The sequence below is a fragment of the Dendrobates tinctorius genome, unplaced genomic scaffold, assembly GCF_039654945.1.
Source record: "Dendrobates tinctorius isolate UK_male_01 unplaced genomic scaffold, ASM3965494v1 ptg000139l, whole genome shotgun sequence".
Classification (NCBI taxonomy): Eukaryota; Metazoa; Chordata; class Amphibia; order Anura; family Dendrobatidae; genus Dendrobates; species Dendrobates tinctorius.
Genome location: NW_027361807.1, coordinates 11,237,459 through 11,254,615, shown reverse-complemented (window position 1 = coordinate 11,254,615; position 17,157 = coordinate 11,237,459). Strand labels below are relative to the sequence as shown.

The 17,157-nt window shown below is 47.9% G+C and overlaps 1 protein-coding gene across 1 annotated transcript in view; it reads left to right on the top strand.

The window, feature by feature from the left end:
• UTP20 (UTP20 small subunit processome component) overlaps positions 1–17,157 on the top strand; it is a 187,324-nt gene that overhangs the window by 21,747 nt on the left and 148,420 nt on the right. Inside the window, exons 7-10 of the mRNA XM_073545021.1 lie at positions 13,788–13,925; positions 14,691–14,846; positions 15,288–15,434; positions 15,525–15,659. Of these exons, the coding sequence (XP_073401122.1) occupies positions 13,788–13,925; positions 14,691–14,846; positions 15,288–15,434; positions 15,525–15,659 (576 nt within the window). The remainder of the gene's footprint in view (positions 1–13,787; positions 13,926–14,690; positions 14,847–15,287; positions 15,435–15,524; positions 15,660–17,157) is intronic.

Here is a 17,157-nt window from a genome sequence, read left to right as displayed (position 1 = left end):
CCCATCGCTTTCTGGTATGTGTGTGTGTCCCCATCGCTTTCTGGTATGTGTGTGTCCCCATCGCTTTCTGGTATGTGTGTGTGTGTCCCCATCGCTTTCTGGTATGTGTGTGTGTGTGTATGTATGTGTGTGTGTGTGTGTCCCCATCGCTTTCTGGTATATGTGTGTGTGTGTGTGTGTCCCCATCGCTTTCTGGTATGTGTGTGTGTGTGTGTCCCCATCGCTTTCTGGTATGTGTGTGTGTGTGTGTCCCCATCGCTTTCTGGTATGTGTGTGTGTGTGTGTCCCCATCGCTTTCTGGTATGTGTGTGTGTGTGTGTGTGTCCCCATCGCTTTCTGGTATGTGTGTGTGTGTGTGTCCCCCCATCGCTTTCTGGTATGTGTGTGTGTGTGTGTCCCCCCATCGCTTTCTGGTATGTGTGTGTGTGTGTCCCCATCGCTTTCTGGTATGTGTGTGTGTGTGTGTCCCCATCGCTTTCTGGTATGTGTGTGTGTGTCCCCATCGCTTTCTGGTATGTGTGTGTGTGTCCCCATCGCTTTCTGGTATGTGTGTGTGTGTCCCCATCGCTTTCTGGTATGTGTGTGTGTGTCCCCATCGCTTTCTGGTATGTGTGTGTGTGTCCCCATCGCTTTCTGGTATGTGTGTGTGTCCCCATCGCTTTCTGGTATGTGTGTGTGTGTCCCCATCGCTTTCTGGTATGTGTGTGTGTGTCCCCATCGCTTTCTGGTATGTGTGTGTGTGTCCCCATCGCTTTCTGGTATGTGTGTGTGTGTCCCCATCGCTTTCTGGTATGTGTGTGTGTGTCCCCATCGCTTTCTGGTATGTGTGTGTGTGTCCCCATCGCTTTCTGGTATGTGTGTGTGTGTCCCCATCGCTTTCTGGTATGTGTGTGTGTGTCCCCATCGCTTTCTGGTATGTGTGTGTGTGTCCCCATCGCTTTCTGGTATGTGTGTGTGTGTCCCCATCGCTTTCTGGTATGTGTGTGTGTGTCCCCATCGCTTTCTGGTATGTGTGTGTGTGTCCCCATCGCTTTCTGGTATGTGTGTGTGTGTGTGTCCCCATCGCTTTCTGGTATGTGTGTGTGTGTGTGTATGTATGTGTGTGTGTGTGTGTGTCCCCCCATCGCTTTCTGGTATGTGTGTGTGTGTGTGTGTCCCCCCATCGCTTTCTGGTATGTGTGTGTGTGTGTCCCCATCGCTTTCTGGTATGTGTGTGTCCATCGCTTTCTGGTGTGTGTGTGTGTGTGTGTGTGTGTGTGTGTCCCCATCCCTTCCTGGTATACAGTACAGACCAAAAGATTGGACACACCTTCTCATTCAGAGTTTTCTTTATTTTCATGACTATGAAAATTGTAGATTCACTCTGCAGGCATCAAGACTATGAATTAACACATGTGGAATTATATAATTAACAAAAAAGTGTGAAACAACTGAAAATATGTCTTATATTCTAGTTTCTATAAAGTAGCCACCTTTTGCTTTGATTACTGCTTTGCACACTCTTGGCATTCTCTTGATGAGCTTCAAGAGGTAGTCACCGGAAATGGTCTTCCAACAGTCTTGAAGGAGTTCCCAGAGATGCATAGCACTTGTTGGCCCTTTTGCCTTCACTCTGCGGTCCAGCTCACCCCAAGCCATCTCGATTGGGTTCAGGTCTGGTGACTGTGGAGGCCATGTCATCTGGCGTAGCACCCCATCACTTTCCTTCTTGGTCAAATAGCCCTTACACAGCCTGGACGTGTATTTGGAGTCATTGTCCTGTTGCAAAATAAATGATGGTCCAACTAAGCGCAAACCGGATGGAATAGCATGCCGCTGCAAGATGCTGTGGTAGCCATGCTGGTTCAGTATGCCTTCAATTTTGAATAAATCCCCCACACCATCACACCTCCTCCTCTATGCTTCACGGTGGGAACCAGGCATGTAGAGTACATCTGTTCACCTTTTCTGCTTCGCACAAAGACACGGTTGTTGGAACCAAAGATCTCAAATTTGGACTCATCAGACCAAAGCACAAATTTCCACTGGTCTAATGTCCATTCCTTGTGTTCTTTAGCCCAAACAAGTCTCTTCTGTTTGTTGCCTGTCCTTAGCAGTGGTTTCCTAGCAGCTATTTTACCATGAAGGCCTGCTACACAAAGTCTCCGCTTAACACTTGTTGTAGAGATGTGTTGTGAATTCGCTTTCTGGACTACCTCTGGTTACTAGTGAAGGTAGTGGAGCTGGTTATATTGACAGAGGGGTCACAAGTTCTCTTTCTGGGCTCCCTCTGGTGGTTACTGGAGGTAATGGAGCTGATCTGATTAACAGAGGCTTGCCACCTGATAATGAGGAGGACGATTGGAGAGCTGGAGTTTCTGACTGGATTTAAGACAGCGGACTCCCTTTATCCCTGCTGGTGGTTTTTTTCCTGCCTCCTGAGGTCTTAGTTTCCAGCTCAGTCCCTGCATGCTCAGCTAAGTGTTCTTTTGCTATTGTTCACATTTGATCTGGTTTTGTCTATTTCAGTTTTGTGTGGTCAGCCAGCTCCGGCCGGGGCTGTGCTGACTCTCCATCCATATGTTACTGCTTGTGCCAGTTTGTTTTTTGTACCTTGTTAGTTTGGCCTCTTTTTGCTCTGCTTTCAGAATATACCAGAGTGCTGATATAGTGGGCAAAGTCGTGCGACTTCAGTATTTCTCCTTCGCCTCATTGGGGGACACAGATACTGTGGGGTGTATGCTTCTGCCGTTTGGAGGCTGACACTAAGTGAAAAAAGAGGTTAGCTCCTCCTCCGCCGTATACACCCTCGCCCCTATTGTCGGCAGAAATCAGTTTTTTGCTTCGTGTCCATGGAGGCACACATCTGGTTTTTTGCTCCAGACTTTTTCGATGAAGATGAGACAGTGGCAACGGATCCTATTGAAAGGGTCCGATTTCCCCAAACCAACAACGGGCGAGCACGTGGGAGTGTCCCTCCACGTATCCTTTCCTGCGACGTGGGACACGATGCCGGACTTAGCCCTGACCACCCCTAGGTATTGAAACCATGGGCTGTAAAGAGACACAAGACTAGTCCGTGCGGCCCCCACTGCTCCACCAATGCTTAGACTGCGGTGCTGCAAGGCAGCGGACGGTCTTCTCACCCCCTGAAGGGGTTAGATGGAGCTAGGGTGCCTGCACTGTCCTATTTTTCAAGGCCCCCTCACATACCTGAGCTGGGAAGCCGAAGAGGATCGTCAGTGGGGAGAGGGTCTGGGAGGGCTCCTGCGGCGAAGATCTGGGACTGGAGCCCTTAGCCGGCAGGTGCCACCGGCCATTCTTGGCTGAGCGTGGCTGCAGATAGAGAGCGCAGTGCGGAGCAGCCCGCGCCAGTAAGTAGCGCCAGTTTTTGCGGCGCCATGGAAGGTCCGCGCCCCCCCCCCTCGCGGGCAGGGGATAAATTGAAGTTCCGCCTCCGGGCCGCGTGTCACTTCCGGTGGCCCACCCCCCAGGCCTGGGCGGGGGGTGATAAATTTAGTCCCCGACTGTGGAATGCGGCTAGACAGCAGATCCGGAAGTACCGCCCCTGGAGCGGTTTATATACATGCGGCTCGCCCCACAGCTGGTGGCGCGCGATTTTGGTGTGGAGGCGTCCAGGAACGTTGGGGCACAGGACTGGGGTAAGTGCTGCCCGAGAGGCCACGTTACAGGGAAGACGAGGTGCTATCTCCTCCCCCCCCCAGCAGCGGACAGATACAGCATGTCCGAAAAAGCAAAGACGCGCACTTTTTTTACGCTGCATGCATCTCTTGTCGGGCTGCGTTTCCGCGGGCACAGAGCAAGCAATTATGTGAAGCCTGCGAGTCCGAATGCGCCCAGAGCCCTCCCCTGCGACTGCGACCGAGATCCCGAACCCCCCGGAGTGGACCCTATCACTGTCACAGTCCATGGCGTCGCTTACAAGAGCAATCGAGTCCCTTCAGGCCCCAGATAGGGGCAGGGACAGTGGCTCGCCGGCCTTAGAGGGAATCTCCACCTCACTAGAGCCTTCAGCCTGCAGGGGCCGCTCTCATTCCAGGCAGACCCGGGGGAAGAGAATCCACGCGGTGTCGCCCAGTCCATCTGGTGCTTTGGCATCCGTAAGTTCTGCTTCTCGCTCCCCGTCGCCAGTGGTTGATAGCGAGCAGCCCTCAGATTTCGACTAAGACGAGCCCCTTGACCTGGATGCTCCAGGGTCACGTGAGACAGTGGACAGCCTCATAGAAGCCGTCAATCAGACCTTGGGGATTGAGGATGATCCAGCAGCGGCTACAGGGCATAAGGTGGCGTTTAAGCGAGTGAAACGGCCGCACAGAATTTTTTCCTCTCACCCTGAGTTTGAGGACATAGTGTAGCGTCACAGGAAACGACCAGACAGGCGTTTCTTGGGTCAAAAGGCACTTGAAGCAAGGTATCCATTTGCCCCTGACCTCTGTAAAAAATGGACGGAATCTCCGATGGTGGATCCACCGGTGTCACGCCTAGCCACTAAAACTGTTATCCGTACTTAGTGGTTCCTCTATTAAGGATCCCACGGATCGCCTCATAGAGAGCTTAGCTCGCTCAGTATATGAGGCGTCAGGATCAGTGCTCTCTCCCTCGTTCGCAGCAACTTGGGTAGCCAAGGCCATGATCTCATGGTCAGAATCATTAAGGTCACGCAGGAGTAAGAGCTACCTGCAGAGATATCGGAGATCGCGAGTCAGATCGCGATGGCCGGAGACTACGTAATCAATGCATCTTTGGATGCGGCCAGTTGCTCGACACTTGCTGCCACTAACGCAGTTTCTATCAGAAGAGCTCTATGGTTAAGGACATGGCGGTCTGATTCTACTTCCAAGAAGTCCTTGACTTCCCTGCCCTATCAGTGCGGCCGTCTATTTGGGGAGAAGTTAGATCAACTTATCTCTGACTCCACAGGAGGAAAGAGCGGTTTTCTCCCTCAGCAAAAGGTCAAACCACCTTTTCGCCACCCTTTTCAGGCACGTTTCCGGGCCTTTCGCAACCCCGGGTGGACCACAGCGGCCAATTCCAAAGCTTCAGGCAGCCCCAACCAGGATAGGGAGCGTCAGGTCTCATATAGAACCAACCCGTTGGGGAGAATGCGTACTCAACAGCCCAGATCGAGGGGAGCCGGATCCCAAAGATCGTCAGCCAAATGACTCGAGGCGTTTACCAGACGACACCAGCAAGGTGGGTGGCCGACTACTCTGGTTTCGCCACATCTGGTTCAGTGTCGCAGACGACGCATGGGTAAAGAAGTTGGTGGCCTCGGGTTACAAAATAGTTTTTCAGAAACCCTCAAATGTTTTTTTTTCTTTCTCGTCTTCCCAGGGTGGATACCCAGGCAAGAGCTCTGTTGCGAGCCATCGAATCGCTCCAGCGCAACGGGGTCATTGTTCTCGTGCCAGAGCACGAAAGGGCTCAGGGCTTCTATTCCAACCTGTTTGCGGTTCCCAAAAAGGATGGGTCTGTCAGACCTGTGTTGGGCCTCAAACTTCTGAACAAATTCATCAGGCTCAGACATTTCTGGATGGCTTCTCTCCGTTCAGTCATATCTGCCATGGAGCAGGGAGAATACTTGGCCTCGGTCGACATCCAGGACGCATGTCTGCATATTCCCATCTTCCCTCCTCAACAAAGGTTCCTGCATTTCGCCATCAACGGTCGACATTTTCAGTTCGTGGCGCTACCTTTCGGGTTAGCCACTGCTCCCAGAGTGTTCATAAAGGTTATGGCAGTTGTCATGGCCATATTGCATTCTCGAGGCATAGTCATCTTGCCTTACTTGGACGACCTATTGGTCAAGGGCCCTTCAAGACGGGCATGCAAGGGAAATGTCAAAATCACACTAGATACTCTTGCTCGCTTAGAGTGGTTGGTCAATGCGAAGAAGTCATCCCTTGTGCCAGCTCAGAGGATTTCCTTCTTGGGAATGGTCTTCGACACTTGCCGAGGGTTGGTGATTCTCCCTTAGGAAAAAGCCCTAGCTATCCGGCAGGGAGTTCGGACTCTTCGCCAACCAGTCCCTCATACCATTCGTTTCGGGATGAGGATTCTAGGAAGAATGGTGGCAGCAATTAATAAATAATAATAATCTTTATTTTTATATAGCGCTAACATATTCCGCAGCGCTTTACAGTTTGCACATATTTTCATCACTGTCCCCGATGGGGCTCACAATCTAAATTCCCTATCAGTATGTCTTTGGAATGTGGGAGGAAACCGGAGTGCCCGGAGGAAACCCACGCAAACACGGGGAGAACATACAAACTCCTTGCAGATGTTGTCCTTGGTGGGATACGAACCCAGGACTCCAGAGCTGCAAGGCTGCAGCGCTAACCACTGAGCCACCGTGCCGCCCAAGCAATTGAAGCAATACCGTTCGCCAAATTCCATTTTCGCCCCCTGCAGCACACTCTCTTGTCAGCCTGGGACAAGAATCCTTTCACGCTCTATCGGCGGTGCCGACTGTCCTCTCAAGTCAGGCAGCCAGTTCCTCTCTGACCCAGGGGAAACCCCCCCCCCCTCCCAGACCATTGGTTGGTGATAACAACCGACGCCAGTCTCCTCGGCTGGGGAGCAGTGTTTCACCACCACACGACCCAGGGATGGTGGTCGCCACAGGAGGCACGCCTCCCGATCAACTTATTGGAGATACGAGCAATTCGGCTGGCTCTGCAGCAGTTTCATCACTTCTTAGCAGGCCGCCCCGTCCGGATCCAATGGGACAACGCCACGGCGATGACTTGCATAAATCACCAAAGGGGCACCCGCAGCAGATCAACCATGCTCCAGGTGGGGCACCTTCTTCAGTGGGCCGAAGCAAACCACTCGGTGATTTCGGCAGTCCACATCCCGGGCGTGGAAAACTGGGCGGCAGACTTTCTCAGCCGGCAGGGTCTTGTGTCCGGAGAGTGGTCACTACATCCCGAGGTCTTCCAGCAGTTTTGTCAATGGTGGGGAACTCCGGATATGGACCTGATGGCGTGAGTGAACGCCAAGGTGCCCACATATGTCGCTCGGGCCAGGGACCTGCAAGCAATCGCTGTGGATGCGTTGGTTCTGCCATGGAACCAGTTCCGCCTCCCATATCTATTTCCCCCACTACCACTACTCCCGAGAGTCATCAAAAAGATCAAGACGGAAAGGGTTCCGGCGATTCTGCTGGTCCCGTCGAGCGTGGTACGCAGATCTAATGCAGCTGCTCACCGACGTTTCTTGGCGACTGCCAGAGCGCCCAAATCTACTTTCTCAAGGGCCGATTCGCCACCCGAACTCGGGGCCCTGTGTTTGACGGCATGGCCGTTGAATCTTGGATTCTAACCCAGGCAGGGTTTGGGAGCAAGGTGGTCGCTACAATGGTTAGCGCCCGGAAGCCTGCTTCAGCACGAATTTACCCTACCACACCTGGAAGGTGGTCTTTTCTTGGTATCGAGGCTGGAGTGTTTCTCCACTGAGATTCTCGATTCCCAACATCTTGGCCTTTCTCTAGTGGGGCCTAGACTCGGGCTTGGCCCCAAGTTCCCTCAGGAGACAAATATCGGCTTTATCCGTCCTGTTCCAGCGCAGAATTGCTACCAATTTGCAGGTTAAGGCATTCATCCAGGGATTCTCCCACTTGGTACCTCCCTATAAGGTGCCTATGGATGCCTGAGACCTTAACCTGGTCCTAAGTGTTCTGCAGGAAGCTCCATTTGAACCACTTCAGGATGTCTCTTTGAGGTACCTTTCCTGGAAAGTGGTGCTCCTAGTGGCCATCACTTCTATCAGGCGGGTTTCAGAGCTGGTGGCCCTATCCTGCCGAGCTCCGTTTCTCACTTTCCATAAGGATAAGGTGGTGCTCAGACCAGCCCCTCCTTTTCTGCTGAAAGTCATGTCCTCATTTCACATTAATGAGGATGTTGTCTTGCCTTCATTTTGTCCAGCACCGGTGCACCGTGTGGAAAAGGCTCTTCACACGTTAGACCTGGTAAAAGCCCTCCGGAAGTACGTGTCGAGGACGGCACCCTTTTGTCAGACGGACACGCTGTTCGTGCTCCCCGAAGGGCGCAGGAAGGGACTCGCTGACTCGAAATCGGCCATAGCCAGGTGGATTCGTTTGACTATTCAGGAATCCTACCGCATTAGAGGCACGCCGATTCCAGCAGGGATCTGAGCGCACTCTACTCGGGCAGTGGGCGCCGCTTCGGCACCAGGCTTCGACGGAACAGGTTTGTAAGGTAGCAACCTGGTCCAGCCTGCACACATTTGCCAAACATTATAATATCCATACTCAGGCCTCGGCGGATACGAGCGTGGGTAGAAGGATTCTCCAAGCAGCGGTGGCGCACCTTTAAACAAGAGGTGCATGTAGCTTGGATCGGTGAGTCAATCTCCCACCCAGGGACTGCTTTAGGACGTCCCACAGTATCTGTGTCCCCCAATGAGGCGAAGGAGAAACAGGGATTTTTGTGATACTCACCGTAAAATCCTTTTCTCAGAGACGCTCATTGGGGGACACGGCACCCTTCCTATTAGCCAAGTTGGCTTCTATTTTGTTTAATTTATACACATTTATTTATGTGATATAAGGGTGGTCTTTTTTTCTGGACATGTTGTACCTGTATTAAGGCTGATTTTGTTGTCCTCCTACTGCTTTGGCACCAAACTGATTTCCGCCCGCAATACTTTAGGGGCGAGGGTGTATACGGCGGAGGAGGAGCTAACCTCTTCTTTTTTTTTTTTTTTTCCCACTTAGTGTTAGCCTCTAAGCGGCAGAATCATACACCCCACAGTATCTGTGTCCCCCCAATGAGCGTCTCGGAGAAAAGGATTTTACGGTGAGTTTATCACAAAAATCCCTGTTTTTCTATCAGACGTGTTGGACATTTTTTGCAGGGTTTTTTGCGTGATTGCAGACAGTGTCTTTCCTTTCCTGTCCTGTCTAGTTAGTGTGGGCCCCATCGTTTGCTCAGTCTATTTTCCTACCTGCGTTTGTGTTTTCATCTTGCCTCACCGACCATATATGTTTGGGGGCTATCTATTCCTTTGGGGTCTGCTCTGGGGCAGTTTAGATTTCCTCTGTCTTGCTTTAGGCTTATTTAGCTCTCCGGCTGTGTCGAGGCGTCTAGGATGATCGTAGGTACGCTCTACGGCTACTGCTAGTTGTGTGGATAGGATCAGGGGTCTGCAGTCCGCTTAGTTACCAACCTCTCTGGTTTTCTGTGCTTAGCTTGGTCTTGCTCTCCTCCTCGGTGAGCCAATCATAACAGAGATGTGTCTACTGCTAGAACACTGTGTGGCATTGACCTGGTCTCTAATCTGAGCTGCTGTTCACCTGTGATTTCTGAGGCTAACTCGGATGAACTTATCCTCCGCAGCAGAGGTGACTCTTGGTCTTCCTTTCCTGGGGCTGTCCTCATGTGAGCCAGTTTCTTTGTGATGGTTTTTGCCACTGCACTTGGGGACGCTTTCAAAGTTTTCCCAATTTTTCGGACTGACTGACCTTCATTTCTTAAAGTAATCATAAATAATACAAATTCTAACAGTCTGTTCAGTAGGACTATCAGCTGTGTATCCCCCAGACTTCTACACAACACAACTGATGGTCCCAACCCCATTTATAAGGCAAGAAATGCCGCTTATTAAACCTGACAGGGCACACCTGTGAAGTGAAAACCATTTCCGGTGACTACCTCTTGAAGCTCATCAAGAGAATGCCAAAAGTGTGCAAAGCAGTAATCAAAGCAAAGGTGGCTACTTTGAAGAACCTAGAATATAAGACATGCAGTATTTTCAGTTGTTTCACACTTTTTTGTTAATTATATAATTCCACATGTGTTAATTCATAGTTTTGATGCCTTCAGAGTGAATCTACAATTTTCATATTCATGAAAATAAAGAAAACTCTTTGAATGAGAAGGTGTGTCCAAACTTTTGGTCTGTACTGTCTGTGTTTGTGTCCCCATCCCGTCCTGGTGTATGTGTGTCTCCATCCCGTCCTGGTATACATGCGTGTGTGTGTCCCCGTCCCGTCCTGGTATACATGCGTGTGTGTGTCCCCATCCCGTCCTGGTATACGTGCGTGTGTGTGTCCCCATCCCGTCCTGGTATACGTGCGTGTGTGTGTCCCCATCCCGTCCTGGTATATGTGCGTGTGTGTGTCCCCATCCCGTCCTGGTATATGTGCGTGTGTGTGTCCCCATCCCGTCCTGGTGTATGTGCGTGTGTGTGTCCCCATCCCGTCCTGGTATATGTGCGTGTGTGTGTCCCCATCCCGTCCTGGTATATGTGCGTGTGTGTGTCCCCATCCCGTCCTGGTATATGTGCGTGTGTGTGTCCCCATCCCGTCCTGGTATATGTGCGTGTGTGTGTCCCCATCCCGTCCTGGTATATGTGCGTGTGTGTGTCCCCATCCCGTCCTGGTATATGTGCGTGTGTGTGTCCCCATCCCGTCCTGGTATATGTGCGTGTGTGTGTCCCCATCCCGTCCTGGTATATGTGTGTGTGTGTGTCCCCATCCCGTCCTGGTATATGTGTGTGTGTCCCCATCCCGTCCTGGTATATGTGTGTGTGTGTGTGTGTGTGTGTCCCCATCCCGTCCTGGTATATATGTGTGTGTCCCCATCCCGTCCTGGTATATGTATGTGTGTGTTTGTGTCCCCATCCCATCCTAGTATGTGTGTGTCCCCATCCCGTCCTGGTATATATATGTGTGTGTGTGTGTCCCCAACCCGTCCTGGGGTGTGTGTGTGTGTGTCCCCATCCCATCCTGGTGTGTAGATATAGTGTCCGCAACCCCATCCTGAGAATATAAATATATATATATAATATAATATTTTGTGTGTGTGTGTCCGCATCCCATCCTGGTATGTGTGTGTTTGTCTCCTCATCCCATCCTGGTATATATATGGTATATATATTTGTGTGTGTGTCCGCATCCCATCCTGGCGTGTGTGTGCCCCCATCCTGGTATGTGTGTGTCCTCCCACCATTCAGGTATATATGTATGTATGTCCCCATTCAGGTATGTATGTGAATACATTAAAAGCAAACGATACTACTTGCCTTCCTCCCATGTTACGCAGGGTCCTCAGCTGCAGCCGGCGCGAGAGCCAGCAGCTGACTTCAGTGTCCCCCGTCCTGGTGCATGACGTCATTGTCGTCAGTGTCATGTGTCTCCAGTCACGGCACACTGTCAGCTGACTGCCTCTGATTGGCCGGCAGCGTGTACTGGGTTACCTGTGCTGCAATACATTTCTGCTGAATGTGTGTCCTCAGATGCACATCCTGCATTGGGGCCCCCTTTTCACTTCCGGGCCCCAGTGCCGTTGCACCAGGTGATGTGTCTGCCCTTGGTGGTACAGTCAATGGAATTTTCATTGACTGAGATGTTGACCCCTTCAAATAAAGACGTGTAATTGCATAGGGGTTGGAGGTATATTTGCATAGGAGGTATTGCCATAAGCTTATGTCCCAGCAGAAGATACAGTGGGGAAAAAAAGTATTTAGTCAGTCAGCAATAGTGCAAGTTCCACCACTTAAAAAGATGAGAGGCGTCTGTAATTTACATCATAGGTAGACCTCAACTATGGGAGACAAACTGAGAAAAAAAAATCCAGAAAATCACATTGTCTGTTTTTTTTTCATTTTATTTGCATATTATGGTGGAAAATAAGTATTTGGTCAGAAACAAAATTTCATCTTAATACTTTGTGATATATCCTTTGTTGGCAATGACAGAGGTCAAACGTTTTCTGTAAGTCTTCACAAGGTTGCCACACACTGTTGTTGGTATGTTGGCCCATTCCTCCATGCAGATCTCCTCTAGAGCAGTGATGTTTTTGGCTTTTCGATGGCAACACGGACTTTCAACTCCCTCCAAAGGTTTTCTATAGGGTTGAGATCTGGAGACTGGCTAGGCCACTCCAGAACCTTGAAATGCTTCTTACGAAGCCACTCCTTCGTTGCCCTGGCGGTGTGCTTTGGATCATTGTCATGTTGAAAGACCCAGCCACGTTTCATCTTCAATGCCCTTGCTGATGGAAGGAGGTTTGCACTCAAAATCTCACGATACATGGCCCCATTCATTCTTTCATGTACCCGGATCAGTCGTCCTGGCCCCTTTGCAGAGAAACAGCCCCAAAGCATGATGTTTCCACCACCATGCTTTACAGTAGGTATGGTGTTTGATGGATGCAACTCAGTATTCTTTTTCCTCCAAACACGACAAGTTGTGTTTCTACCAAACAGTTCCAGTTTGGTTTCATCAGACCATAGGACATTCTCCCAAAACTCCTCTGGATCATCCAAATGCTCTCTAGCAAACTTCAGACGGCCCCGAACATGTACAGGCTTAAGCAGTGGGACACGTCTGGCACTGCAGGATCTGAGTCCATGGTGGTGTAGTGTGTTACTTATGGTAGGCCTTGTTACATTGGTCCCAGCTCTCTGCAGTTCATTCACTAGGTCCCCCCGTGTGTTTCTGGGATTTTTGCTCACCGTTCTTGTGATCATTCTGACCCCACGGGGTGGGATTTTGCGTGGAGCACCAGATCGAGGGAGATTATCAGTGGTCTTGTATGTCTTCCATTTTCTAATTATTGCTCCCACAGTTGATTTCTTCACTCCAAGCTGGTTGGCTATTGCAGATTCAGTCTTCCCAGCCTGGTGCAGGGCTACAATTTTGTTTCTGGTGTCCTTTGACAGCTCTTTGGTCTTCACCATAGTGGAGTTTGGAGTCAGACTGTTTGAGGGTGTGCACAGGTGTCTTTTTATACTGATAACAAGTTTAAACAGGTGCCATTACTACAGGTAATGAGTGGAGGAAAGAGAAGAAGTTACAGGTCTGTGAGAGCCAGAAATCTTGATTGCTTGTTTCTGACCAAATACTTATTTTCCACCATAATATGCAAATAAAATGAAAAAAAAAACAGACAATGTGATTTTCTGGATTTATTTTCTCAGTTTGTCTCCCATAGTTGAGGTCTACCTATGATGTAAATTACAGACGCCTCTCATCTTTTTAAGTGGTGGAACTTGCACTATTGCTGACTGACTAAATACTTTTTTTCCCCACTGTATGTGCACTGACTTTTCAGATTTAACAACACAATAATGACAAATTTATGTATATATGGAAACTAGTGACGGGATGAATACAAATCTCTGGAGTGCTACTTAACAGGTCTGAGTATTGTCTAATAAACAAAGCTTTCAGTTCAATGTGTATAAATAGCATGTTAAACACGGAGAAAAGAACATTCATTGTGTTATGCTATGGACCATTTCTTAGGATAGATGTGAGGCCTGGTGTGACAAGGAATGTCAGTGTTCCTATTACATTCAATTACTTTTTATTTTCCTATTGCAGGTTTAAAGGTAAAGGCAGTGATCTAAATGTGAACAGCACTGACTTATTTTTATTTTTTTTTATATGCAGTTATTGTTTTTCTTATCTAGATAGAGCACAAGTCATAAAATATCTCAAATGACTGATAATGTAGATATCTACCATTGCTACATTTCGCTTTTACTTTCTGTACAGGTTGACATATTCTCTGCAAGCATGATCATGTTTTGGTTTTCCATTTACCGTACATTATGCCTTTACATTACACATACAGTATGTAGATGTGATATGTCTGTGACATCTATTCAGTAGGGCGGCCTGACAGTTTCTTATTCTGTCAATACTTAGTTTTCCAGGGTGTCTGCAGAATTCTACTGTGCTGCACTCACCATTGCATTATTTTTCTTTTTGATCCTACTTCTGTAAATTAAACTGTCTTTCCGTTTTGTTTTAGGTGCCTGACTTGAATGGACTATTTAACGTCATGTTTTTAGATCTGAAGGAACATCCTCAGAAGGCTGATGGTTTGGGGAAGCTGCTGTTTGAGACATGTAAAGGTGTCAGAAATATGTTTCACTCTTGTGCCCCAAAGGTAATATAGTGTCTCCTGAAGAAACAAATATGATTGGAGTTTCTACTGAAATGAGTTCCTGTCTGGAGTGTGAAATAAGAAGCGCAAAACCTGTGGCTAAGAACGTACAGGCAGTTACTTGCTAATCAACTGCCTGTTCTGCTAGGCGCCAGCCTCTGCTGCCTCAGAGTGGCCAAGGACTGCTCCTGTCGGCGATTCTGCTACTTTATTGCACTTGCATCTACAGAGGTGCTCCTCTTAAATCAATCTGGTCTGCCATAGTTGGGCAGCAGAGAGCCGGTTGTCAATCAGCATAGCATCAGCAGTAACACCCTGTCTGCAGAGCAGAGTGGATGAGAACAAACTGAGCCGTCGATGTGATGTCACCGGAAGTCGCACGATCGCCTGCAGAGATTGGTGCCAGGCAGATCAAATAATTTATAACTACCTGCCTGGAAGTTCTTAGCCCCATAGTGGAAAAATAAGCAAAGTCCTCTTTAAGTATGTTTTTTTTAAGCTTCATTGTGGCTATTCCTAGAAAATAAGAGCCAAGTTTCCCTTGTTAGCTTTCATTGTAACAGAGCAGTGTAATAAATAAGGCTCATCTTATTCTCTGGCATGCCTTCATCCCTCCGCAGCCAGCACAGCAAAGAATTGTATTAGTGCTCATAGTCACGAAGACACCTGTATCTGCATGGCCGTTGTGTATTCTGCTCCGTGGGATTAGCAGAGCCTGTACTTATTCACAGTTTACATTTTGTCTGCAACTTTTCTATTGTTTGGTAGGCAATTCAGCTCCTTCTACAGAAGATGGGAGCGATTACCGAGGAAGAAGTCTCTCTTCCCTGGGCTTTGGTGGGAAATGTTTTCATGCAGTTTGTGGATTCGGCTACATCATATATCCACAAGGAGCAATTTGAACCACTTTTTAGAAACATTCAGGTATGATCACATATGAAAGAAATTAAAGTGCAGATTATAGCTGATCATATATCGATCGTGACCTCTTTACTGTCACTCTGTTTGTCTTATAATACATGCCTACGTTATAAGTTAACAATGAGCCTCCATTATTATGCAAAGGCTAGTTTGCATCTGTTCTTTTCATTACATCCAATCTGACCTGATGTATGCTGTAGCAGTAGTTTTGCCATATGTATGTCTTTTACCTGTTTGAAAAAGCACAGCAGTGTATGCTGCTTATCAAAAAGGGTCCCATGAAAATGTAGACATTCTAGCACGTTTTTTTATTTATTTATTTTTTTTTAAACCCCTGGGTACTTGCAGTGTAAATCGTTACTTATAGGACTGAACAAATGAACTTGAATATAGTTACTGTTAAAAGTTTTTTTTTTTTTTTTTTTCTTTCCCCCCCCCTTCAAGAACTCACTTATGGACCTGGCGGGGAAAATGACTTCAGCTCGGAGTGCAGAATGTTCAGATCAAATAGAACGGCTTCTGGATGCACTGAGTATCTTGGTGAAACATGGCCAGGGTTCAAAGGTCACCTATCCTGAGCGTGTATGTGCGGTAAGTCCGCCTTACCTCTGCTCACCTGGCTGAGCCTTCAATCCAATGGAAAACTGTGATTTTTTTTTTTTTTGTTTCTTCTCTCCTTAGACCGTGACAAACATGCTGCAAGTGCCACTGATGTCACCATCTTGCTGTTGTAAACTTCTTTCCATTATTGCTACTTTACTTCTCAATGAAAACCTATCCCTGTCAGCCTCTGACATACAAGGAGCTGTTCATAAGGTACATTACATTGTTCAAAGTAAACTGTTTATTTTTAATTCATTGTTTTAGCTGTATCAAGTAGTGCAAAATGGTTTATTGAGAAATAGTGCCTGAAAAAGAAACCAAAAAGAGGGAGAGAGAGAAAAAAAAAATGATATAAGAATTAACAAATTTAGACCATGATGACCACATATCCCATGAGGCTTGATCGAAGGTGCCAGGGTTTGCCAATTTCTTATAGTTGTAACATGGCCTAAGAATTTGGACCTGAAAATCAGACAATAATATGAGGTGTGGCATATTATTTTACTTGTTGTGACCATGACCATTCCATATATCCCAGTACAATCATTATTGGATCAGTAGTCATATCATAAGATTAATTTCCATCTAATTTACTGTATCTGCTTCAAAATTAGTTTTTGCAAAGTAGAAGTTATTAGATAACTCTACACACAGTGTATATATTATTAGGCTAATCAGTATCTTGACCATATCATTTTTATGCAGATTTTACAACTCCAAGTTGTTTAAAATTGAATGCTCATTTCTGTGAAACATATCAGGTGAAAGTTTTGTTGCAAATAGTCAACAGGGTCAGAAAAATGTTGAAAAAGACACACATTAACTGCCAGTGCTGTCATATTCCATAACTGCAACTTTTCCAGAATGCCCAGAAGTACAAGGTGTTCAGTTCTCCACAACTCCACTGAACAAGACACAGGTTAGGCCTCTTTCACACTTCCGTTTTTGACCATCAGTCAAAATCCACCAGGTTTTGAAAAAAACGGATCCGCCTTTTTTTTTTTTGCGGATCCGTTTTTTCCCCATTGAGTTGCATTACTGGCGGATCTTCACGGATGGCCATCCATTGGATCCGTTTTTGTGAGGATCCGCCAAATTTTTTGCGTCCGCCGGCATGTTTTTTTTTGTTGGATCCGCATTTTCCAGTGCGCATGCCCGGAGAAAGGAAGTCAGGGAGAAAATTAACCCTGAAATCCTTTCTGGAGGACGATAAAAATTCTCTCCCCCTCTCCCCCTCTTCCCGGCCAGCGGTTCCTTTAAAATTCTTCATTCTGCGGATCCGTCACTAAAGGATCCTGTGCCATGCGTTCACATCAGTTAGGAACGGATCCGCTTTTCCGCCTTGTTGGCGGATTTTAACTGACACAAAAAACTGAACTGTGAAAGAGGCCTTAAAATGTCAACACTGGACCAAGAAATGGCTAGCCAAGCAGTGCAGTACTTCGATGCGTTCAGTGGAGCATTGCCCTGCATAGCAATCATGCTTTTCTGGGAAGATGTAGACTTTGTCCTGTACCACTGCTTGAAGAAAGTGTCTTCTAAAATCTGGCAGTAGGTTTGGGAGTTGATTTTGAGTCCATCTTCAGCCTGAGAAGGTCAAACTAGCTTATCTTTAGTAATATCGGCCCATACCAGTGACCCACGACCACCCTGCAGGCGCCTGAGTCGTAGTGGCGTACTAGTATTTGCACGTTACTGATCCAGCCACGGA